Below are 26,859 nucleotides of genomic sequence, written 5' to 3' on the forward strand. Positions count from 1 at the left end.
TTCATTAGTCTCTCCTGAAAATACACACTTAACATGACTGTCACAAGCTTCACGGGCCCCTGATATGGACATTCATTCCAAACCATATTCTGCAAGTGATCTGGCAGCACTTTTAAAAGTGCCTGGGTGCCGAGGGCCGATTGGGCTGTATTTTTGGAACAGGCGTTGGGACCTGCTAGCCTTGTTGGGACTGCTAAAACATATTCAGCAGCACCAAGTGCAAAGAGGCGAGGCAGGGAGAGGGGAGAGTGGTTGAAAGCCATGCAACACCACTGCCTCGACGATTCGATTAATAGTTATTAACTTAAAAAAAAAAAAAACAAACAAAAAAAAAAACAACAACAACATGTAACTAAAAAAGGCAATCCCTCTCCCAAGTAATTTCGTCAACGACAAGCTTTTGAGGAAGTTTATTCTTTTGCGACGAAAACGGAGATAAAAAGAAAAATCATTTTTTACATGTTCAAGGATATACCTCAGCAAATGATGCGTGTAAATTTGCACATGAGAAAGCGCTCTCTCCAATTTACGCATGCCTATGGAATGATTTGTAATGCTTTATCATGATTTTAACACGATACCGTAGACTGATAGTGATTAAATCGTCCTTTAGTGTTGATTTAAAAATTCAAATTTGAAAATTCGAATTCAAAAGTTTGTAATAATTGCATTGGTGAGTAATGAGCGGAGGGCGCTTTGAGTTTGATGATGGCGGAGCTTACTGCGGAGGCTGGGAGGGAGGTAAAGCGCACGGCCACGGGATCTGTACCGGACCTAAAGGACAGGGCGAGTTCTCCGGCTCCTGGAATTACGGCTTCGAGGTGGTGGGAGTCTACACATGGCCGAGCGGAAACACATACGAGGGGTACTGGTCGCAAGGGAAGCGCCATGGGCTAGGTGTGGAAACCAAGGGACACTGGGTCTACAAGGGAGAGTGGACGCACGGATTTAAAGGGAGATACGGGATGCGCATGAGTCAGGGCAGCGGCGCCAAGTACGAGGGCACTTGGAATAACGGACTGCAGGACGGTTATGGCACGGAGACCTATGCGGATGGCGGTAAGGTTGCAGAATGAACTTTTGTGAGTGTTTTCCCAGCGTGTGTGCGAACTGAGACATTGTGAGCTGACATTCAAATACAAGGGATCAGTAACACAATACCTGACCACACAATGTATGGATAGGACTATTCTTTTACGCACGGCTTAAAATCTCGTGAATTTGTCTGTTCTTCAGGAAATCGATTTTTATTCAATTTAGATGAATGCGGATTTATTAAGTACACTGTAGGATAAACTAACAAGCATGAGACCCTGGCGGTGCCACAGATGGCCTTTTGGATAAATTCCCGTTGCCAAGAAGCATTTGCCAGCGCAGAGTGGAGTGTAAATTAGAGGTGTCGCAAAGTCTGTTCTTTCTGTAGTTGTGATATAAGTACAAGTAAAAGGACTCTTTCACTAGTGGCCAAGTCTTGTTTTATTTAGCCACATATTCGGCTGTTAGACATGAATGTCTTATATGTTGGAAACAGGGCATTTGTGACAAAAGTTCTTCCCTTTTTATTTTATTCTTTCAATTACGATTTTAATCATTTCCAAATAGCAATAGATATGGGGCAAAATTTGTCAACTAATGCAAATACTTTTGAGTAACAAATTAAAACAATGCTTAAAATAACTACTTCAAATAAGGGTGTACCAGTTTCTGTTAATGTCAATAACATTTGGCATTTTATAACATCTCAAGTATTATTTTCACAAATTAATCTCCATTGTGATTGGATCACTCAGTGTAAGCCTACTTTAAACATTTCTCCTAACAAATCTATTATTTTTATAGGGGCCTTTAGCCACTGCAACAAGGGGGCTTTTTACTCCAAACAGGCTAATATTCTTTCACTTATCAGACCGCTATTTAAAAACTTTTGATTTAATTACCTTGAACACAATTGAAAATGGCAAATATGTATTTTGTCGCAAAGTTCTCTAAACAGGTGTTTAACTAAATAATAACTTTAATTAAATAATATATATTCTGTTTAAAATGAGCATAAAAAGGACACTTTCTGGTTGTTAAACTTAGTGGAACATGTCATTATTAAAGTGATAAACTAAATGAGTTACTTTGCTAGAACACCTGTGTGAAGTGACTTCATCCACTAAAAATTACCTTAATATGTGAAGTTATTTCTGAGAAAAGGTCTAACATCGTTTGTTTGCAGATGCAACTTGTTTTAATGTTTTGTTATCTAATGCAATGTAATTCAGACATTTGTAAGTGTGGCTTAAGTGTCCAAATACTATTTGGGGCCACGGTTTATTGGTTGACTAGGATTCAATTACACCATGTTAGGAGTGTGCCTTGTGTATGTCTCTTGTACACTCACTTAGCACTTGGACACCATGGTCCTAATAAAGTGCCTGACGTGGTCTTCCGCCTCAAGGTTCGACGTGTTGTGCATTCTGAGATGCTATTTTGCTCACCACAATTGTACAGAGAGGTTATCTGAGTTACCGTAGCCTTTCTGTCAGCTCAAACAAGTCTGGCCATTCTTCATTGACCTCTCTCATCATAGGTGTTTCTGTCTGCAGAACTGCCGCTCACTGGATGTTTTTTGTTTTTGGCACCATTCTGAGTAAACTTTAGAGACTGTTGTGCGTGAAAATCTCAGGAGATCAGCAGTTACAGAAATACTCAAATCAGCTCGTCTGGCACCAAACAATCATGCCACAGTCGAAATCACTGAGATCGCATATTATCCCCATTCTGATGGTTGATGTGAACATTAACTGAAGCTCCTGACCCGTATCTGAATGATTTTATGCATTGCACTGCTGCCACACGATTGGCTGATTAGATAATATTTGTATAAATAAGTAGCTGTACAGGTGTTCCTAAAGTTCTTAGTGAGTGTATATGCATTTCCTGTAGCTGAGTCATCACTATAAGTAATGTTAAGTGCTGGTGCCAGTGCTGCACTGTGCTAATGAAGACACAAAAATAGCTGTGTTTGTGTCCTTCTACCCTACCTGTCCCTCAGGACTGATGGAGCTCAGACATGTGTTGCATGACAGGACCAGACCCAAAGCAGTAACATAAATTACTGCACGTGGTTTATTTCCCCAGAGGTATTTATGAAAGAGAAGATTCGCTAGCAGTTGTATAGCTGTAAATACCTTTGTCTCACATGCCTGAAAAAAGCACAGCTTATTGTGGCTTTATTTTCGAGTCAAGTGACTTGCCTGAAGGACATTTGGACTATTACATCTAGTTTTTTTAAGAGATCTTGCTGTCACAAATTTCGGTTTATACTTCATATAATCAAAGTATAGCCTTATACTGTATGTCTTCATTTTTAACCACTCAGTGTATATGTTTGTTCTTCATTCTGACAACTGCGTTGTGTCATTTGTGTGTGTTATTATAAGTACAAATGATACTGTACAAGATATCATATTAATGTCCAGTTTAATACTGGCTTACAATGCAATAAAAATACTTCACAAGTTCACATGTTCATCTAAGTGGTAAAGATAAACAGATTTGGCTTGCTGTCTGTAATGAAGGAGCTCATGAAACCTGACTCAAGTCACGTCCACACTAATACATTTTTGTTTAAAAACGCAGAGATTTCGCAACATTTATGCCTCTCATACAAATTGGAATGAGAATTCCTCCACCGAAAATGGAGCATTTCCACAACCCTCCCCATATACCATTTTCACATTTCTGAGTTTTGAAACATAGAAGTAAATTATTGCAGTGTACACTTCTATAGCAGTGAATGGGAGACCACAGCAAATACAATTTTTGCTTACTATTTTGCTCCAACAGCAAAAGCATTACGTTTCCATTACTTTTCACAAGAGGAAAAATAGAGAGTTGTGAATTAAGAAATTTACTGTCACTCCCTCAGCATCTAACCCTTCGCAGCTGTAGTAACTTCTTTTTGCAACCTTGTCGCATAGAATGAATGTTATTATAACTAAATTTTTGCAAACGTTTTACATGCCACGTTCTATGTTTTGCTGCTGTTTCCTACAACAACTGTGTTTTATTAAATTTCACACAAATCACGAGTACAACAGCTGATTAAGACTTTATATAACACAAAGCATAATGTTATAAATTTACACGTAATACATTTTTTTAAATATATAAATGTTTGCTAGTTTTATGCAGCTAAATAAGGTTGAAACGTGTTATCACAGTCTTTAAAAAATATCTGTTACCGCTTACTTTGGAAAATTATGAAGTTAGTTAACTGTAAACTGAGTTTTCAAACGGAAGTGAATTAGTACGGACATGGCATTAGTTCCCCCAGACTACTTAAGTTAGTCGCTTTACATCAGAGATGCTAGAAGTAACAGTGGACCAATTTATTTTTACTGGAGTGATTTAAGGCCACATCCACACTAATACGTTGTCGTTTGAAAACACAGTGATTTTGCTACGTTAACGCCTCTCATCCACACTAGAATGGCCTTTTCCTGCGCACTTAAAACAGAGAGTTTCGAAAGCGCTCTCCATTGCTGCATACTTTGAAAAACAATGACCTTAGGAAACTGTATTGTGGAAATGATCATAGTTCCCTTCAGACTGTGATTGACAGGACTAGATGAACTCCATCAAACACTTTTTAGAGTTGTTGTCATCATTTCATATGTCATTTCTGGTCAGTTGCAGACTATTTACATACCCTGAACAATGTCTCTGGTACTGCAGGTACCTTCCAGGGCCAGTTTACCGGCGGGATGCGACATGGCTATGGGGTACGTCAGAGCGTTCCTTATGGCATGGCAGCGGTGGTGCGTTCTCCTTTGCGGAACTCGCTAAGCTCCCTGCGCAGTGAACACAGCAATGGCACACTACTGCATCAGGACGTCCCGGTAATCACCGCCACTAATGCATCTGGCCAGGAAACTTTGGTCAATGCTCCCACGCCCCTTGGCCCGTCTCGTGGAGGCTTTGCCCTCACCCTCCACGTGGACCCCGATGCAGTCAAGCCCAAGAAGAAAGGCCTCTTCCGCCGTGGCTCGCTCCTGGGTAAGTTGAAGAAGTCAGACTCCCGCACATCCCTATCGAGTCAGAAGAGCAAGATCAGCTTCTTGAGGACTGAGTCGGCTCTTAGTTCCACTGCCAGTGATGCCAACTCCACCATCAGCCTGGGTGAGAGTGAGGGGGAAGGGGAGGGTCACGAGTTTCCTCCCGTGGAGTCGGACATTGACGCCACCACCACTGAAGTCTACATGGGCGAGTGGAAGAATGACAAGCGCTCAGGTTATGGGATCAGCGAACGCTCTAGTGGGCTTAAATATGAAGGCGAATGGCTGAACAATCAACGTCACGGTTACGGCTGCACTACTTTCGCAGAGGGCGGCAAAGAAGAAGGCAAGTACGTTAACAACATGCTGGTGAAGTTGGTTAAGAAGAAGGTCATTCAGCTGAAGGGCACGAAGATTAAGCAGAAAGTGGAGCGGAGTGTCGAAGGAGCCCATAGGGCTGCCGCCATAGCCAAACAGAAAGCTGAAATCGCCAACTCAAGGTAAAGAATAAAACATTTAACTTATTTTTGCAAGCCATAACTGCAAGTTTTAGGATTTTAACTAGTTTCAGAGGTTCTTCTGGTTGCATGAAATAAATTCCAAAATAATTATAGATATCTCAGTAATCTTATTATGAATTTGTCTTTTGGCTTATGTTTTTATCCAAAGTTATTGTAAAGTACATTTATTACATGGACAGTCTACCCTGGAGTTACCTGAGTTTAAGTGTCTTGCTCAAGGAGACAATGGTTATAGTTTATGGTTCACCACCTCCTGGGTTTAATCATACAACCTTTAAGTTACCAGCCAAGAACCACATAGTCTCAGGCTCAGAAGGTGTGCCCACAGACTGCCCAATGTCCATTCTCTAACCGTGCTTTTAGCACACAAAACTGGAAAACGCTTTCTCGATCAACTCAGCGCAAATCTGATTGGCTGGTTCGATATAACTTCCGCGAGTAGCAGCACAGGACGCCAGGAAGCTGAGTTTTGTTCACAAAGGTTTGTTTTGATAGAATGAGCGTTATTGAGGATAAAATAATTACAGAATTTGCCCAGGTTTGCCAGGTTAGTGACATCAAATCTTTTAAAGATATTCAGAGTTTTGTTTGAGGCACAAAGCAAAAAGAGAAGCGGATATCTACTAACAGAGCTATATTTTCTGCTATGTTTACTTAGTTATGTCTGTTAAATTCTCTATAATGAGGTTTTCTGTGTTGTACTTAGACACTCTACACATTTTCCACTATTCTCCCATGTGTTTTCTGCGCAATCGCTTGCGAAAACTCGCGCGCCATTATACTGTATAAATAAATTTTTTCCCCCATGTCGGTCTTTTATTATGGTATGATTCATCTCCGATAACCTGTGTTGGGCAAGTTACTTAAAAATAGTAATCCACTACAAATTACTAATCATTTATCTAAAATTGTAATCAGATTACTTTACTAATTACTTCATTAAAAAGTAAATACATGACTAATTACTTTAATTTTATGTTACTTACTTAAATGCTTTTCCGCTCAACAAATTCAAAATAATGTCTATATTTCTTTCTTGTTCATTTTTACACACAAGTAATTTATTCAGCACCTCACATGTCTCCTTCATAATGACTAGTTACGGGGCCATAATTCATGTATTCTACATAAATAATACATTAGAAATAAGCATAACTCTATAATGTACTTATAAGAAATTAAATTAGTTGAAAGTCAGTAACTGTAATCTGATTACAAGAATTTAAAATGTAATGCATTGCATTACTTTACTGACTAAAAGTAATTTGATTACAGTAACTAATTACTTTGTAATTGGATTAAAGCCAACACTGCTGATAACCCACCCCTAAACACCCCATAATTACAAAACTGACTGTGATTGGTCATTTAACCTGTCAATTAGATGGCTTTTCCTGGCTAAATGGGTGGTTTTTGGCCAATTAAAGCAGCTATAGACCCCAGACCTATGCCATAGTGGTACGTAGTCGTAGGCTACGTGAGACTAAGAACCACAAGGCTATGCAATCTTCGAGCTGAAGTATGTGACATTTTCAGTGTTACTTTCTTCTATCCCAGCTTAATATACAGAGGCAACTATAAGTAAACCATTAATAGGTTAATTTTCTCAAAAACTGTAAACACTGTGTCTCTGTGGCCATATAAAAATTCTGTGTTTATTTTGAGCGACTCACTTAGACCCAACAAAGTTACTCCACCAATGGCGTGAGTTGGGGGCAGAGCTATCTGAGTGTTTGAACAACTGCAGACGAGGGGTGCATTCAGCAAGCTGTTTTGAAAACATTGTTTATTTTTGCAATTCCATTCAATGGCGCTAGTGCCGCATATATTACATACTTAAGCTTTAAGAAAGTTGGCCCTTATTTTTAAATATTTCAATGTTTTTTTTTATTTTTTATTGTTATTATTGTTTTGATTTCAACTTTTATAATGCCACTTTGGGCCATGAATCCTGAGTAAGAAAGAAACTAACTAGCATATACTGTTATGGCAGGGTTTGAAACTACAACTTATAAGTTAACCAAGAGCCATTAGGCTATGCAATCATAAGAAAGCTGGCTCTTATTTTAAAATATTTCAATGTTTATTATTAGAATATTATTTCATTGGACTAAATCAACCTGACAAATTATGTCACACCAACTAAAGTAATATTTATGGGTTAAATCAAGTTGAAATAGATCCCTGAGTTAACAATTGTAGGTTACCACTTTTTTTCAGTGTACGGCAGTTAGTTGCAGCAAAACAACAAAAAAAATTCCCTCTCTGTGATGTACAGTAGTAATCAGTGGCAACAGAAATGTTACTGCCAGGTTCACTGCAGTCAGTTGTGTGTCAGTGTCAAATTCCGGTTCACCTCACTGATCTGTCTGGGCTGGTCTCTTATTGTCTATGAAGGTTTGTTTAAATTTCTCTCCTCCTACACTCAAACATCAATGTGTTCAGCAACAATAAGCAACTTATCTTTACTCGAACATATAAGTTACTTTTATGTTATTTTGTTGAGTATAAATATTTTGCTTATTAATAAGGAATGAAAACAATACAATCTTTTGTTTTTGTTTTAAACATTAATTTCTTTATTTGATTGATACTATCTTGTGCAATAAGTAAGGGCATAATTTTTAATAATGCACAGATGCATTTTTATGGGACACGCACAGTGGCGTGCATCTAATGACTGAGAGAGCAGGGCTGTTTGTCTTTAGTTTGTGCATCTCCTTACAAGGAGGAAAGATTTTATCAAAGCCATTGCACCTGAAATTGGCCTGCTGTTTATATCAGTATGATGAACTGCAGATGCTGTCAGGAGTGTGTGGAAATCTAAATATTTTATTCTGGAGGCAAGCGGTATTATTAGTGTCAGTGCCTTAGACTCTTCTTTATCATGTCTGGAGTCAGGCCTAGCCATTTAGACGCCATGAATAGAAAATAAGCTTGGAGCATGTAGTCTGCCTTGAGTCTGTTTGCTTTTGCAAGGTGGTATGAGGATGTTTTGTTTTACACATTTTTTTTATTTTTTTTTATTTTTTTTTAAAAAATCTTTATTTATCCCCAATTTGGAATGCCCAATTCCCACTGCTTAGTAGGTCCCTGTGGTAGTGCGGTTACTCACCTCATTCCGGGTGGCAGAGGACAAGTCTCAGTTGCCTCCACTTCTGAGACAGTCAATTCGCGCATCTTATCACGTGGCTCATTGTGCATGACACCACAGAGACTCCCAGCATGTGGAGGCTCATGCTACTCTCCGCGATCCATGCACAACTTACCACACGCCCCATTGAGAGCAAGAACCACTAATCGCGACCACGAGGAGGTTACCCCATGTGACTACCCTCCCTAGCAACCGGGCCAATTTGGTTACTTAGGAGACCTGGCTGGAGTGACTCAGCACACCCTGGATTCGAACTCGCGACTCCAGGGGTGATAGTCAGCATCAATACTCACTGAGCTACCCAGGCCCCTTTGTTTTACACATCCTAAAGTAAACCCTACAGTAGAAAGCACATCCTTTGGCAGACAACTCAGTGTCAATGTTGACATTGACTGTTTAGTGAATCATTGAATATATAAAATCTGGGATCAAATATCAAATTGACATAAACAATTTGGTTTCTGGTGTATTCTGGAAATGAGTTTTTTTTTTTTTTTACAAATTCAAAGAGGTTTGCAATTAAATAAAAAAATATATATTATTTGAATTGCAGTTGCATTATTCAGATGGTCATAATTTTTATGACAGTCAAGCATATTTTCCCCCAAATTCTCATTACTATATGCAAACAAATCTCATTCTTATTACTGTAATGTGAAAAAATATGTAGTGGTACTTAAGCCTTACTTATGGTGCTGTGGGGGTAGTTGTGGCAAAAAAGATTATGAAGCACTGCAGTAAAGTAATGAGAATGTGTGTGGGCAACCGTTTCTGCATGATGTCTGCCTTTGGTATCTTTGGAATGCAGGGTTTTGGAAAGAGGGGGCGTGGCTAATTCAATGGCTCAATCTCATGGAAGTAGAACAGCTAAAATCGCTTACAGTACCTTTAAGTAAATTCAAATTTTTTTGTATTTATTTTTTTATGTATACAAAATTTGATTTTTATTTAGAGTTTGTTATTATATGTTAAAAGAACATAATATGAAAAAAATATGTTAAGGTTTATACTAGGGTTAAAATTCCTTTAAATCAAACCTTGTTTTTACAGATTTTCTTTTTTTTATTACATCAATGAACTCACAATAAAGAAAGTTCACAACCAGCACACAATCAGCAGCAATAGCCAGTTTTTCTTCTAGCTGAAGAATAATACAATATTCCTGATTTTTGTTAACACATCACACATTCAGTGTGCAAAATGGAATGCTAGAATTGAAGAGAAAAAAAGAGAAAACTTAACTGCGTTTGTCCCTACAGGCCAACTGACATGGTTTTTGGGTTTACATTTACCTTACATAATCCAAACGACCTTTCTAAAAACCCCTCTATGTATCCTAATGGACTTCCTTTCCTTCTTCCAATGTGGTGAGATCAGAGATAAAAACAGGGTCGGCGTCACGGGGGGTGGGATTTGGGTGTTTACCAGGGGGCTGTTTACCCCTCAGCCAGACCACTGTGACCCTTCTGTCAAAATGTTGTATTTTAACCCATTTTTATAATTTAGTTATTATCTTTTAAATGTGTTTAACTTGTTTTGCAAGCCTAAATATTCAACTACATATAAAATTAATAAAGCAAATTAATCCTTAAACTATTTGTAGTGAGTAACTGAACATTTCAGGTGGAATGTGGGGACAGGAGTTACACTGTCTGGCCAGTTGACTGCTCTCTTCTTAATTAGAAAATGTTTTTCTGCCATGTAATTCAGTCAGAGCTCAGAGGCTCAAAGGCTAAAAGAAGGAAATGGTTTAAGAAAAGGATTTTACCTAGGATAAGGATGAATGAATGAATGATGTAATAGATGTAACTAAAAAGTGCAAGCATAAGTGGAGAGATGTGGTCCTCAAGACAAGAGTTTTAACACCAGCACTCGATGCGTTAAGTTTAATTGTGAGTACAGCAGTTTACTACGTTTGCTGTGTTTTGTTAATGAATATAAGTGAAGCTGACTTAAACATTATTTAGGTTGATAAATGGATAGAATTTCATTTACTCAAACAAAATTCGTAACAAAGTTCCATCAAATTGAATTAAGATTTATAAAAATTTAATTAATAAAAATTTAAATATATTGAGCTTTTATTCATTTAATTTTGTTAAAGATTACTCAGTTAAATTTCATGGAATTTTGTTATGAATTTGAAATGCATAAATTTGAAAGTTTTTGGAGTGTGCGCTCCAGAGGATCATTTGATTAGACATTTATTAAACAAACATTTTTAAATTTAGCTTTTTGTCAATTTTGTATATTTTTGGCATATTTTAAAGTGCTGACATGCCACAATTTCAGACACATGTACAGGCATGCGATAAAGAAGCATATTCTGGCTGCAGCCTCTGCTTCACAACAGTTACCAGGAAGTGAACATATATCATGCACTCTGCTTTAGGAGGTGTTTAGGTTTGTGTGGTTTTTTAAACAATGTTAAATCTTATGGTAAAGTGGCAAATCTGTGCCCCCTTCGAAATTTCAAATGCCCCCTCGGGTAAATAATTCTGGCTCTGACTCTGGATAAAAATAGTGTGACTTGTAGTTTGTTCGACCGGGTCCAGGTGCAGGTTAGCCCCCTTTGCTTTATCACAGTGTATTTAGAACAGCAGAGGGTCTTGTGTGGAAGACGAGGCTCCTCGGAGGCCGTGGCACTGAGTGTAAATGACGCACATGGGTCTGGTGTCAGAAAAGAGGCCTGCCTAAAAAAGGACAGGCACTGTTGCTATATCACAATCACAGGGGAATGCAACAGCTGATAGTCCCTTCTATCTGCATCTTCTTAGACACACACAGACGGACCACATTCTTGAGTTTAAAAACCCAGCTGAGTAATCTGCTATGTATCCAAATCCAAAGATAAAATCTGTTTTATTTTATTGCCTAATAACAGTATAACATATTGCTCAATACAATAATTCAGTGGCTTTCTTTGAAATAATACTGTAAAACTCTGCTGTTTTCTTTTGTGCTGGTCTTGGGCAGTAATTCCCAACTAGGGGTATTTATTTTAATTTCTTTAAGTTATTCAGTTAATTATTTGCTTTGTTTAAAAGTAACTTTAATGTAAGTTAGGGAAACACTTGACTACTTCAACAGAAACACTTGTGCTGGTCTTACATGAAGAAGTGCATGTCAGCAATGGTGTCGGATCATTCAGAGGTTATAAATATTGCCCAGCCTGCAAATAAGTGAGAAGGCTGATGGTATATAGATGTACAACACCCTGCTTAAATCCTGCACACTGTAGCCTACTGCCCTCTATGCAATTACAGTACTTATTGGAGTTTATCTAAATACATCATATCCAGTTGCATTTTTTGCAAGTGACCAGAGCTATTATAAAACAGTGACAAGAGCAATATGATAAAAGACAACAGATTATTTTATTATTTTATAATCTGAATATACAATTGTTCCGCCAAGTAATATAGTTCATTATCCTAACTAAAGGAGTTTGCGTTTGCCAAGTAACGAAGCAAATTGGTGCATTAAAATACATTGTTCGGTCACAGGTGTGGGTTTATAGTAATTTTACAACAGCTTTAAATGCAGTTTTATAATGAACCTCTTTCTTGTTTGCTTAGTGAAATTGAAAAAGATATTGATATAGATAATGTTCATGTTTTCTGTAAGTGTATCTGTATGAAAGTATCAGAACAATGCAAGCATTATTCAGATGGATCTAAAGAAAGACAATGTCAGAGTTTAGACCTCTGTATTATACAGATTAACAGCAGTCATGTTAAGTCCAAGCTTTGGTATAAAAAATGTTGATAGTTGATACATTATGAAAGATGAGAATGATGAACAGGGAAACAACATCAAACTTTTTGATCTACCAAAAAATTATTTAATGTAAGACATATCTTTTATCATATTTACCTCGTATTAGTATAGTAGGTCTACTGATTTTTTTCTTTTGATGTAACTTGTGCAAACTTACAGCTCAAAATGTGGAGTTACAGGAAATTTCTAACTTTTCTATATAGTCGGTCACACGTCTTTACTAACAGGCTGGCAACCTAGCAATACAGAACAATATATTCCTACACACACAAATTGTCAACTATTTTCTTCGAAAGCATTGCTGAATATTTTCTGTTCGTACATGGTCAGTTTTGTTTTACTTTTATATGGCAACATAAAGAAACTATGGTCTGTTGTGTTACTAAATAACATGGAATTGCATCTATAATGAAGATATTCACTATTCTCACTATTCACTAGTTTCATAATGTTTTTAAAAGTCTTAAAATTAGTTACTAAATTGTGAGTCTTTGCTGTCACAAACATTTTATAGCAAGAAATGTAGTAACCTGTAGGATCAAACTTTTAAAAGCTTGCTAAGTCAGTGGTGGTAAAATGTTCAAAACTTTACTGACTTATTATAAATAGCTACTTTAATAAGACATTAAGAAAGCTCCTGCCAAGAACTTAATTATATATGAATCAGCTGTATCTCTATGATATACCATTGGGAGCAACCTTTAGTATAGTATCTTTAAGGGGTCTGGCTATTTTGAACCCAGGATAACATTACAGCATGGAAAATATCACAGAGCAAATACTTCATAGCTGTTCTAATCAACGATTGAGACTCACTGAGAGTGACAACAACTTTCCCTGAGATTTTACAGTGGAGGTTTCCTCATATGTGAATTGTATATATGAGTGTATTACATCTTAGTGACCATCACTTCATAACAAAATTGGTACAGGAAAGGCAGATATGTTACAAAATCACTTAAACAAACTGCAAGGGCAAAGTTAAGTCATTGCTCTTTATAAAAATAAGTACATCTTTTAAAGAAATATAGGAAAAAATGGAAAATAGGTGTTTGCTTTAAATGCATTATACAGATGAAACTATTTATTAGCCTGCATTTTAGTTTTGTGGTGAAGTATTTCTTAATGTAGCACAAGAATAATTTAGCTCATGAATAATTGTGCACTTGCAATTATAATCAATGCATGTGGTAGACAATAAATGGTGGCCTGCCCTGCTCTAAAACAGTCTGTCCCAGCAGAGCAACACTCATATCTCACTGTGAGGTGCTGGGTGTTAAAAGAGAGATTTATTTTAGTTCCAGCTCAATGGGTGAAGAGGACACCGTCTTCTGCTATAAATAACCTCCTGCCATAGGACCCTCACCAAACATCTTCCTCTAGTATTTATTTCAAACACACTTTGAGCAACCCAAACTCTTGTGTCATTGGGGCTTCTCTCTGGAACATTCTTCTGTTATATTGTTGTTGTTGTACTGGGCTCCTGCACTGACTGGGATGAGAACTGCATGGGGTTCTTAAGTGTTGAACGGATGTTAATGTTGCTTTTTTTAGTGCAGACAACTGCTAACCCATCTCTCCAAATAAGGACGAGGCGGGGATGTCTCTGGGGTGCTCTGATTGAACTAGCAAGAACAGCTAGTCCAAAGAAATGGGCTGACATCAAACAAATACTCTGTTCAATACATTTACATGCACTTTAAAAGTTTGATTTCAGTCAGACTGAAATAGTCATTCTTCTTTTACACTTTAGTCTGACAGAAATCACACCAGTCTGATTTTTGCAAAGTTGGACTGACAAACCTACACTGAAAATCCTAATAAGTTGACTCTACTGAATTGATTGAGTAAACTCGTTCCCTCAACTGAGATGAGTAAAGGTGTCTCCAAAACTTGTGTAATTAAGTTCAATTAACTTGGTGTTCATATAGAATAAACTTAACTATTTAAGTTAAGGTAACTAGATATAAGTAGACTTAACTCTCTAAATGATTTGCTATTTAAATGTTGTTGTTTCAACTTAATAATTTTAATTGAATGGACTCAAATTTAGGTCATACAGTAACACAGCTTAATGATGATTATAACTGATTTTAGGTCAATCATTAAATAAACTGACTTTACCATATAAATGAATATATGCCTATACTTCAGTTGCACATGCATGAGAAGAACTGAGATAATGTTAACAAGGTCCAACTTGACCAAAGGGGACACAGATCACCCTAATGGTGACATCACAAAACAACTATTTGCAACAAAACATCATAAATAATACTTCAAAAGAGCTAAAACCTCTTTGAATTCTTAATAGCAACTATTTAAATGCCCATACATGTTCACTTTGATCAAGGAAACAGCGCAAGGCATTGTGAGTATTCCCAATAGCCTCATTTTTGTACTCAATAGTTTGAGTTATTAACACTTAAAATCTTAAGTCTGGATTTTTAAGAGAACTAAGTTAAAGGAACTTAGATATCTGAGTTATAAACTCAAAACTTGACATTTCAACTAATGTTTAATTAAGACAACTTGATTTTTCCAGTAATGACAACATTAGGGTTTACATTGTTGATTATGCACTTGTAGCTCTGCTTCATCTGCATGTATACACATTAATCAGACCACAGTTGGTGTCTGCATTGCATACGTGGTTCGAAAGGTGGCGCGTAACATGTGTTTAACAGTTCCTCAGCTGACATTATGTCATGCATACTTTCACAGACTGTAACTCAACTATGCAAAAATTAATCATAGCTTGATTATACAGTAACTGCACATGTAAACATACTGTTGTCTGTAATATCAGCACAATATTATTGACTGACCATATTACCTTTCATAACAACAAAAGTAGGTGTGTTTTCCAATGCAGCCTAACTATGTCAGACCTTTGGTGTTATCTTTGACACAGGATAAATTAACAGCTGCAACATTAAATTTAGAAATAAACACAGCTTTCCTTTAATAGTGATGTTCTGAAACTTTGCCACAGTGTATTACATTAATTCTGTTGCTTATAGGTCATCACATGAAGTCCAGAATATTTTGGCTGTATTGATGCTATAGGAAGTTTTGATTCTTGTAGCTCAACTGGTAGAGCATGACAGCAATGGCAAGGCTATGGATTTGAGTCTCATATGGAATACTGTACTTAGGCTATTGATAAAAATCTATACCTTGAAAGCTTTGTAAGTTGTTTTGAATAAAAGTGTTAACCAAATGAATAAATGAAAATGTATTAGTTATAGATTGTTTGAGAAAAGAGAAACCAGCAGCTTGTTAGAAAAAAAACTTCCATGTGTTTTGTTTTATTTTTAAAGGTTATGTGTGTCATTTCTTCATGAACCGGTTTTGGTTTACAGAGAGCCCATTTTTCTTATGTATACGCTTTTGTCCAATACAATGAATAACTATACAAAATATATTTCTTTACATTTGAAAATAGCATTTTTCTAATGAAGAAGGTTGTGTTATTATTCTTATAACACATTCCAATACTCTCCCAATATAATTTTATAAATCCTCCCGAAGTTATCTTGAATGAAGACAATGGTAATACAAATGAACTACTGTTTCTTTTTCTAGTCCACAGAATTCACAAGTGTACCAAGATGTGTTTGGTCCAGCCACATAGAGCCTGACTAAATGTCCTTTTTCCTTCTCCACAGAACGACTCATGCCAAAAGCAAAGGAGAGGCCGCAGAACAATCCGCCATCGCGGCTAATAATGAGTCTAGTATTGCTCGTGTGGTTGCAAGAGAGCTCTCACCCTCCTTCTATCAACCAGGTAGGTTCAAGATTTTATTGTTTACTAATTGTGTATTAACAGAGGCCACAGGAGCAGAGGCTGGTTAAGATTGTCTCTGTCCAAAGACAGCGTGTTTGATCAATGGAGGTAGTAGCTCACTGAAGTAAATGCAGCTGGGATGCTCGTTTGTCCAGCCGTAAAGTCAGATTTACATTACAGCAGCATTAATTACAGAACATACTCCGTGCTGTTAATGTGTACATAGTCTTCATGTAAACCTCTCTTGGTGTCTGAAACAGGATTAGATTTATGAGACACAAGCTTCTCAGCAGTTCACCACGTCCCTGTGTCTTGTCCCTTCTTAAGGGCACTGCTAAGCTCTTGACAAGTTTATTTTGGCACAAATATCTCAAGGGTCTGTCTCAGAAATCTTGGACAAAGAGCAAGACAAAAGACACATAATTATAGCTGATTGCTATTTTAACAACAGTAAGAATCTGCATTTGTGAAGTTTTTCTGCAAATGTTCCATCACATTTCCTCTTTCTTGTTAAAGTCAGGAATTTTTACTCATTCCCTGTTTCAATCTGGCCTCTGTCAGTTACCTGTCAGCCTGAAACTGGGTATGCTATTTAAGACATTTAATTTAATTTAACACAAAATTATAAAAACGTAGATTTTTTTATATTATCTTATATTTTTATACTACTATATTTTATTAGAAAAAAATGGGAAAAGTTTCTGTCATCTCTATTTTGAGCATTGTATACGAGCAAGTGTATGGACTACTAGTAGAGTAAATGTTGGGTTAAATAAAAAAATCGGGACAACATATTAATTGAGAAAGTGTATTTGTAGTTAAAGGTGCATTACATAATTTTACAGTAAAAAAGTTTTACAGCTAAAGAAATTAGTAGTAATTTTGACAAATACATTTATATTTAAGAAATTATGTACACAAACATGAGATGAAGACTAGTCAAGTTAAGAGCAGAAAAAAATGCCTCAACTTGTTATGTTTCACACTAGTCAACCTGCAGTTACATCACAGAAACTCTTGGGGTGCTCCAGAGCAAAGAGGCTAAAGGCCAAAGCATACTTTGGTTTTCCCAGTGCCTCTATGTCTCGCGCACAGTGCGCATGATGCAAATTGCATCATTAGAAAGGTAAGCCTGACTGTCCACATGCAGCCTAGATTTTCAAGACACACAGGCAATGCACGTCTGTGTGTGCCATCTGCACATACACTTGTCACTGACTGCACTTTAAGAATATCAGAAAGCGTAGTAGTGTGCATGTGTCCAACGTGTCCGTACGGCCTTATGGTCTAAAGAGTATAATTTTAAAGGCTGAGCTTTCGACCCTGCGTGAGACATACTGGCACACGTAAAAACAAAGTATACCCTAGCCTTAATGCTGTTCTATTGCTTATTGTTTGTGAAGAGGAATAGGATCTAGCGAAATCATTCAAGACAAGAAATTATTATTGTGTACAATATGCTAGTGTCAACTTATAATTAGCCAGTAAAACAAGAATCATGAGCCTGTATTTTAATGGATATGTTACACTGTGTCCCTCAGGCCCAGAGTATCTGAAAAAACGAGCCTTGCAGGAGATCGCTGAGAACAGTGAGAACACTGACACTTTGTTAGCTGAAGATTCCCAGCCAACACCCCCGGACAGCCCCTTCATGCATGAGATTGAAAATTTGAGACCAAGCTCTACCTCTGCACGCACACCCTCACCCACTCCTGCCATCATCCCTCTGGTCTCCAGCAAGGAAGATTCAAACCTCTTGAGTCCAGGGAGCTGGAACGGAGACAAGAACAGTCAAGGTAGTGGTAGCAGAGGCAGCAGTCGAGCAGGTAGCAGGCCGAGCAGTAGACCTACTACTCCGTCTTCCACTACAGCTGTGGCTCCTACTCCAGCTGCTGCCCCACCACCCACTCATGAGGAGCAGCCTGCTCCCAGCAGCAAGGGCACATCTCGTACCCCCAGCCGCCAGAGCATCAAAGCTGAGCAGGGTTCCGAAATGGAAATCAAACCACTGCAGAAATTGGACTCAAAAGCAGCAGAACCTTCCCCCGCTGCTATGCCGGTAAGGACCAGCCTCGTCGTCTCCACCGATGAAGAAGAACTGCCTCGTCCTGCCTCCAAGCTGTCCTCCAAAGCAGCCACCCCTGAGCCAAAGGCACCTGAAGTCAAACAGAGAGCTGAATCAAGACAGCTTGGAAATGAGCGCCCAGCTTCTATGATAAGAAGCAAGTCTGAGTCAAGGACAGAAGTTATGGAGGAGAAGAAATTAACCAGCAAAGTTGAGCCTAAACCTTCGCCAAAACAAGAACCAAGCCTAGCCCCAAAAGCTGCACCAAAGCCTGAGCCCAAGTTAGTGCCTCAACCAGAACCTAAGCCTGTGGTCAAGCCAGTTGTTAAACCAGTTGCCAAGGTTGAGGCCAAAGTAGAGCTGAGGCAGAAGGCTTTGGTCAAAGCCCCCAGCGAAACAGCAAAAGAGTCTCTGGAGCTAGATGAGGTAAGGTAAACAAATCAAACCTTGATGCCTTTGGTTCACATGGTTCTTTCAGTGGGTATTTCAGTTCCATTAATCATGACAAATATTAGTGGTAGATACTTTTTACACCTCTAATTAAATACTACTACCATACTAATACTACTACTAACATACAGTATCAGGGCATCACTGCAACGTGTTTATTGTGTTTATATAGAGTCCGATAGACACCCTACAACAAACACTAAACCTAATCCTAACCTTCCCTTATAAACATTTGGATCACCATGTTATTTTGTGGTAAAATCATTGTAACCACAAATTTAAACATGGTTACTATATTAACATCAAATTACTATAGTAATACCATGGTTAAATGCATTAAATTTATGACTTCTGCAAAAAAAAAAAAAAAACATGGTTACTACAATATTACTATAGAAAAGCCATGGTTAATTTTACCCGGATCAAACCTTCCTCCATCACTGTGAGGAAATCAACCTTTAGATTTATTTTTATTAATTATTATAAGTAGTATTAAAGGAAATATTAAGAATGGAGACAGAAAACAGGATGGGAAAAAGTGGGACAAAAGGCGGAATCGAAAAAACACACATCGCACATCTTCATCATCTTTACACCACACACCACTGCAGCGACACTGGGGGCGCAGTTTGTCTTCAATTTGTGTGTTTCTACTAGACAATTGGAGTACAAATAGCCATGCTGTGTGGCAGGTGCTATTTACACTTAGTGTAAATAGTTCTTGCTCCACTGTAATTTCTTCAATTCTCAGAGATCATAAATCTCTAAGATCAAGTTTTGCACCATAGCATAACAAAAATTCAACAAGATTTTTTTTTACAATACAAACATTTCTCCCTAGATTTCTATAGAATTTTAGAGTACTTTACAAGTTTTTGTTTTACCCTGCAGTGCTGCGAAATCAGGGTTAACATGAATGGACTTAGGAAGTGTCCAATCGGTAGTTGTCACGTCACTACAAGGAATCATACCAGTACAGTTCTCTATCCTTAGTAAGGTGAGCTAACTGTGCTGAAAAATCCAGGCCGAGAATGTTTTGCTATCATTCCGTACCAAACCGTGCTCAGGTGTAAATGCTATTGGAACTGTTACTTACCGTGCTCAGAACTGTTCGGCCTGTTGGTGGAAAAGCACCTTTTGTTTCACTCTGAACATGTTGAAACACATTCTGTCTGGTCTTAGAATGTGCATCTATTTGAATAATTAAAGCCCTGTTTCCTTGCATGAATTATTGAATCTCAATTCAGTGTACACTGGCCAGTCTGTCTTAGCTTCAGCTGTCCTCCCAATTGGCCATTGTAACGGGTAAGGATTGGCAAGGAGGAGGCGGGAACCGGCAGAGCAGTCAACATAACATTAATTACATAAAAGAAATGAACATAACATAAAACACATAGATGCACACACACAGCGGTCCTGGGAGAGGGGGAGGGAAAGAGCGAAGGGGAGAGACAGAGAGAGAGAGAGAAAGGAGAGAGAGAGAAAAACTCGTTCGCCAGTCCACGGACACGTCGTCGCCTGGTCCTCAGCCACTCCTCCGCCCTCTGGTGGATGACAGCCGCTCCTCCCCTGGCGGACAGCAGCGAGTCCTCCGACCATTGGCGGACGGAACGGCTCCTCCCCTTCCTGGCAGATGACAATGGTTCCTCCGACTCCCGGGGCCAGCAGTGACTCCTCCGTCCCCTGGTGGATGGCAGCGGCGAGGACTCCACAACAGCGCATCCCTTCTCCTTCCCGGGTTTCAGCACCAGTGTAATGGGGTTTGGGAAAGGAGGAGGCAGGAACCGGATCAACATTCAACAAGACTTCAATTATAAATTAACATCAAATTGAACTGGAACATAATAATACACGTCAATGACACACACACACACACAGCTCTGTGTGTGTGTCTCTCTCTCTCACTGGCATCCCCGACACCTCCTGTTATCTCTTTCCCACTGATTGAGCCACTCAGCGCCAGGCGTGCACCGTCACGGCCCGGCCACGCCAACAGCTCCTGAGTAGACTGGAACATACTGCTCAGGGAACCATAGCTGACACCGACAGATTGTGTTCCTTGAAATTCAGCCCTGGCTCCAGTCCTATGACCACATTTTTCACAATCAGACATATCTACTGTATGCAAGGCTGAGCATCAAAATGACAAATTCTCACCTTGAGAAAGCCCCTTGTGTTCCCTCAGAAACCCAGTATCACATTGCATCACAGCGACATCTCATGGCTAACACAGATTGGCTGTTTCTAATACAGAAAGCTCTCAGAATCAAAGAGCTCATCGTATATGAAAGCCATAATATATTTCATAAAAGCATTTAAGAATTTGCATGGTGTTTTACCTAAAAGATTATCTGGAAAAACCATAAAATCTTCACATGTCCACAAGACATTTTCACATACACAAGATATTCACGTACAGTATATTAAAGTTTCTGGTGTGCACATAAAAATCTCCCAGGATATTAAGGTTCCATAAATGTGACCTTTGATTGATTTGAAATGTGACTTGCGATAGTGACTGATTTGAAAAGATTTTTCACTCTAAATGTCCAACATAGTCTCATGACAACTTGGTAATAATTTGTACAAGATGGCTAAACCGTAAGATAACATATGACTTGCCCTGTACTAAAAGGACTTTTAGACAGTGGCGGGCCATGCATTAAAAGTCTAGGCCTTAAGTGTGATTCATGCCATTAAGAAAACACAGTTTCACAATGAATAAGACACCCTATGCCTTTGGGTATCATACATTATATTGCAGCTAACTAATAATACCAATTGGCATTTTAAAAATATGTCCACGCACGAAAGCCAGAACTTGAAATGACACTTAATGCTCAAGCAAGCCTAATTTTAACTGTAGCATGACTGTTTTGTAAAATGAACGTCTCCCGAACAGACATTCAAAAATCATAATTTTTCATATGAATCTACCAAGGAGGTCTATAATACCTGGAAAAACCTATCTAATAATATTTGCGATTTAAATGTTGCTTGCAATAAATTTTGTTTCGTCAGGGTACATGGTTATGCTGCGTTCCATGCGAGTTGGATGTGGGATATTCGTACTTGATATCTCCGACCATAAATGCATTCCATTCCCTGATATTCGGAAGATGATATTTAAGGAAACAAAACTGCAACGCTCCCGTTAGCTTAGCAGGGGTTTGACTCTCATTAGAGATGTATCCTAGTAACCCGACTGATAATCAGTGCTGCAGCGCTAGCATTTGTGCTACAGGTGTACTATTAACAAAAGAGATTATAATGTTTTATACAGCTGTTTCTGCAGGCATTTGTTAAACAAGCTTTAATATCATGTAATGTGGAAACAAACTCATTTATCGATATTAAACTTAATAAAGTGAATGTTTATCACTTTGTATATCTCCCTGAGTGTCGACATGTTTGTGTGACATCATGCCCCTGCATCTCGGCGAAACTGAGTTGAGAATTTCTGCACGAGACTACAAGTTGTAATTCTGACTTCAAGATGCATTCCATTGCACTTTTCCTAGTAGGAAGTTGTAAAATTTGACTTTTCGAGTTGAATGGAATGCAGCACTACTTTTCAAAACTTGATCCGTCATTGAATGCTCAAACAACCTTATCTACACTTAGAAAACTCCTGATGAATGCAAAAAGCACTTACCAATTTGCTTGAAGTGAAAATCAGTCCTCCTTTCCTGTTTAATAAATTAAGCAATCACACGGTCATGCAGAACATCTCGTGTTTTTAAATCCATAAGGATCTCTTTCTCAACGGCGATAGCAGTGATGACAGCCGACTCGTCAGTTACGTACATCACTTAAAGCATGATTGCATCACTCAAGGCCAGCTAGAAGGCCTGGACCGGGACATTTCCTAAAGATCACACCCACCAAGAACAAATAACTCAATCTGATTGGCTGATGAATCTGACCATCTGACATTAGATGTGCTTTCATTTGCACTATTGAGGGATTCTGTGGAAATTCTGAAGGCCCGAGGAGGTGGAGCTCAGACTCATGCGCTGCTTCGGGCTTCGGGCATGCGATTTGTGAAACAGTTGTCACGCTTCGCTTGTAAGCATCAAGGAATAAATTCTGACTGGATACATTTTTCGTTTTTCTCTATTTGTTTGTAGATTAATTAAGAGTGGAAAGCGATTAAGAATGCATAGGCAAAAAGGTGATTGAGAATGAAAGGATGAAAAATATTTATTTATTTGGCATTATACATATTAGTCCAGCAGAGAAGGCTTTGCTGGCCCTGAGAATTCGCCACTGCTTTTAGACCAACCAATCAACAAACAGAATTTCAAATCAATACAGTACAACATTTTATTTTAAGAAAGGTAATGTCTGTGAACAAATCTGGTTACTCATTACATATTTATAAATGCAATACAAATAAGATATTGATGTATGTCAATAACCTGTAATATGCTCCCTTGGTCTTGTTCCAAACCCTGATATTTTCTTTCTTTTTTTAAAGATGTAGGCTTGAGATCGATGCCTTTTTCATGCATTGATAATCAGAAGATTTTTCCATTGATTATCAATATATATCAATATAGATTTTTTTTTCAGATATAAATTGGGCTGCTCATTGCACAATAGTCTTTTCAAACATGTTTCTCAACACAACTTTGGTAAAGTGTGAACGACAGTATATATTAAAGGGGGTGGCAAACCGGATGCGTCTGGTGGACAACATGGCGCGTTCTACATTTCAAAACTTATTTTCTATGAAGGTACGCACACCGCCGCCGCTTGAAGAAGTACAAAAACCTTCGTAACTTTGAACGGCCATCTGCTGCGCCACATTAGCTCGTCCTGTGTGTGTGTGATACCTGTGCCTTTCCTGACCACGACCGGCTTCAGTAAATGTTTTATCACCCTCTTTGCCATCTTGTACTCTTATTACGACTTGTCATGAGAACTGGTTGAAATGTTCTTCCTTTGAGTATTTCCTCAAGCAAATACCAAGCAGTGGCATTTGATTATTATACTTGCAAAAACACAGACTAACAGTTGTAAACAACACTCTTTTCTCAGGGGACAAATACGATTATGATCTGCATGGTTATACTCCTGAACATTGGTTTGGCGATTCTTTTTGTTCACATCTTGTCTTGAGGCAACAAAGCCTAAGGTAAGCTGCTACTGTATGATAACAGTTCACATTTGAATGGATTTTATTTATTTTTGATTCAGCCTGATAGATAGACAATATAATGCAAGTTTAAATTTTAGTAGGGAAAATTATATTTTTCTTGTGACTCTGTGGGTATTATTACACACACCTTTTTCTTGCCAAACTCATCCAGGTGACAGAAACTACCATGGGGAGCTGCAAAGATGCACTGCACTCCATTAACGGCTCTGTTGTTGCGATATCCAGTTTCAGAATGGCCCTCCTGAGCTACTCTAAAGATGGCTGCCATCTGTGGTTGAACTGAGTGATCCCAAATGATCGGTGTGTTTCGGTGTCTGAACATTTGAGAGTAAAGCAATTGTACACATTTGCTGATTGTAAAAGGTACTGCTGAATTTAACAGTTTCAACTCAGTTTGATAGTTAATCTGTTAAAAGGGCTAATTTATACTGTGTATGTTTCACAATCACATGTCACATATTCAATTGTGCTGGACATGTCAATTGGCATGCAATATTCTACTTTGGAGAATAAACATAAATACGGTTATGACATTTCTTTTCTTTTCAATGGCTGTAAAAAACATACAGTCCACCAGTGCACTTAGCTTAACACCAGGTTGGGTCACACTACTAAAGTTTTACCAAGTTACATTTTGAAATCTCAGATGCTGTAGAAAAATGCACATTTAATAAAATGTCTTAAAGTCTCAAACTTGCCCTGCATGACAAAGAGAGATCCTGACTGTAAAACAAAAGTCGTGCCTGTAAGTATATTCCATAATAAAAAAAATGAATATTTGTATAGTATTCCTTGTATGAATACTGGACAAATATTCTGATCATCGTCTTTGCTTTGAACATAGCTGAAGATGAATTTAGCTGAATGGTTGAAAAGCTTGAAAAACAGAAAACTAAATTTTTTAAGTTGTAATGAGAAAGTTCTAATGAGAAAATTAGATGTCTAAATGTGTAAGATGGTTAATGTTAAGAGGGTATCATGTTGTCTGTAAAGATAGCACAAGCTTCCTTCTATAAATATGGTCTCCAACAGTTGGGCTGAGAGATTTTAAATTATACTATTTACTGAATGGGACAGGGAAAAAAGGAATACTGTTTGGCTGTTTTACTATGAATTTGTGATGACTGTCAGTTCTTGCAGATGGTTTTTCAGCATTTTTCTGCCTGTATTAGACATAAAATAAGAGATTTGAGAATATTTAAGCCCGATTGTGCAACAAACTCAGTAAAAATATTTGCCCCAAATTTTATATGCATGTGTGCACATTTGAGAAGTGTTTTGTACATTTATAAACTATGGATTTTCTGTCAGAACATTTGTTCTAAAAATGCATATTTCATGGTTTTATCTAACTGCAAAACTTCTTTAACCTTCATAGAGTAGTTAATATTATGTCAGATTTGCGAAGATATGATATATATTGGAACTCCAGGTCTTACAGGAGGATGTAAGCACTCTGTTAACTGTCCAAAATGTTATTTATTGATGAAATAAAGGGGTGTTTTAAATTACTTATTTTTTTCTAGAATCACAACTAAGTTAATTAATCAATGTGCTACAAGCTACAGATTAAGTCCTAATACTAAACATTCAAATTAGAGACCGCTCAAATGATACAAAGACATTAACCAGTTGTTAATGCTATAAACTCACGAGATTCGTTGTGTTGTTTTTACCAGTATTTGTAACATGTTGTTTCAAAATGTGTCTTCAGAGAGAATTTTAGATCAAGCCATACAATAACAAATTATTTATCAATTGGTCTCTGTGATATGATTTGCAAATGCATTACATTTGGCTATTGATGAAGCAATAATATACAACATGATTATGATTTCATTACTTAGTTTATGTTTTCTCCATTTCAAAGTTACAGTTAAAATAATTTCTTCTCTACTCCTGTCTGTAGCATTCTGTTACATTGCATATTACAGTTTGGCTTTGCTTTTTGATCACTCAAAGCCTTCAGACTTGACTACTACAGTATCAATATTCTGTCTTCTCTTGTCCAAGAAGAGACATACAAGGGGGAACAAAGAATATATTTTTAAACTTCACCTGTTCACCAGTTTGACATATCTTTCCCTGACAGGGTCTGAATGCCAGACCCAATTTTAGATTAGGGTGGTGAACTGGTCTCTCTTTATGACTGTACTCTGGAACATGGGAAGTATATTTCATGTTCACTAGCATACACTGGTTAGTGCCACCAAGTTGTACTATCAAGCATTAACATCGGCAATAGACAGCCTACAATTCAGATTGTTTATTTCAGGTTTGTGGTGGTTGCTCATTTCTATTGATCACCCCTTGTACTGTTCAACATCAGTTATGAGACAGAGCACTGATGAGATTAGAATAGCCATTTGTACTGCAACACTGCCCTCTGTACGCAAAGCCTGCAGAGCAATATAAAAGTTAAAAGTCTATATAACGTGGCATTCACAACCCATTTAACTTCTATAATGTGAATCCTATATCTAAAATAAAAATTGAAACATTATAAAAAGGTGGGTATTGATTGGATCATGAAATATGGGTGTTCCATACCAAAATGAAGTCAGACCTGACTGAATTTGGAGTTAATTTTGGAGAAAAAAAATTATATATTTGAGCCACCTCAATGGTGACTGGGATGTAGACGCTTAAGGTCAAGTTTATCCTCATGACCATACCAACACAAACAAAAATCTTTGTATTTACTAGCATTATATTCAAAAGGCAGCATATGACTTATAATTGTAGCCTAGAACAATGGGTAAATGGTTATTGGTTAACATTTTCCCAACTTCGCAGTCTAGGTGACATTAACCGATAGGAAAAATCATCTCAAAATGCAGAACAAAAGGAATTCAATGAAAGATTAAAGACGTTTTTTTTTTTTTTTTTA

At 37.8% G+C, this 26,859-nt stretch overlaps 1 protein-coding gene across 1 annotated transcript; it reads left to right on the top strand.

The window, feature by feature from the left end:
- The first annotated feature begins 213 nt into the window (after positions 1-213).
- Positions 214-25,480, top strand: LOC127419764 (junctophilin-2-like). Its single transcript, XM_051661473.1, has 6 exons — positions 214-1,059; positions 4,726-5,545; positions 16,172-16,290; positions 17,832-18,781; positions 23,849-23,945; positions 24,121-25,480. The coding sequence occupies exons 1-5, from the start codon at positions 681-683 to the stop codon at positions 23,927-23,929; spliced, it is 2,349 nt and encodes a 782-aa protein (XP_051517433.1). The 5' UTR covers positions 214-680; the 3' UTR covers positions 23,930-23,945; positions 24,121-25,480.
- Positions 25,481-26,859: the final 1,379 nt, after the last annotated feature.

This window comes from Myxocyprinus asiaticus, chromosome 29 (genome assembly GCF_019703515.2).
Source record: "Myxocyprinus asiaticus isolate MX2 ecotype Aquarium Trade chromosome 29, UBuf_Myxa_2, whole genome shotgun sequence".
NCBI classification, from domain to species: domain Eukaryota; kingdom Metazoa; phylum Chordata; class Actinopteri; order Cypriniformes; family Catostomidae; genus Myxocyprinus; species Myxocyprinus asiaticus.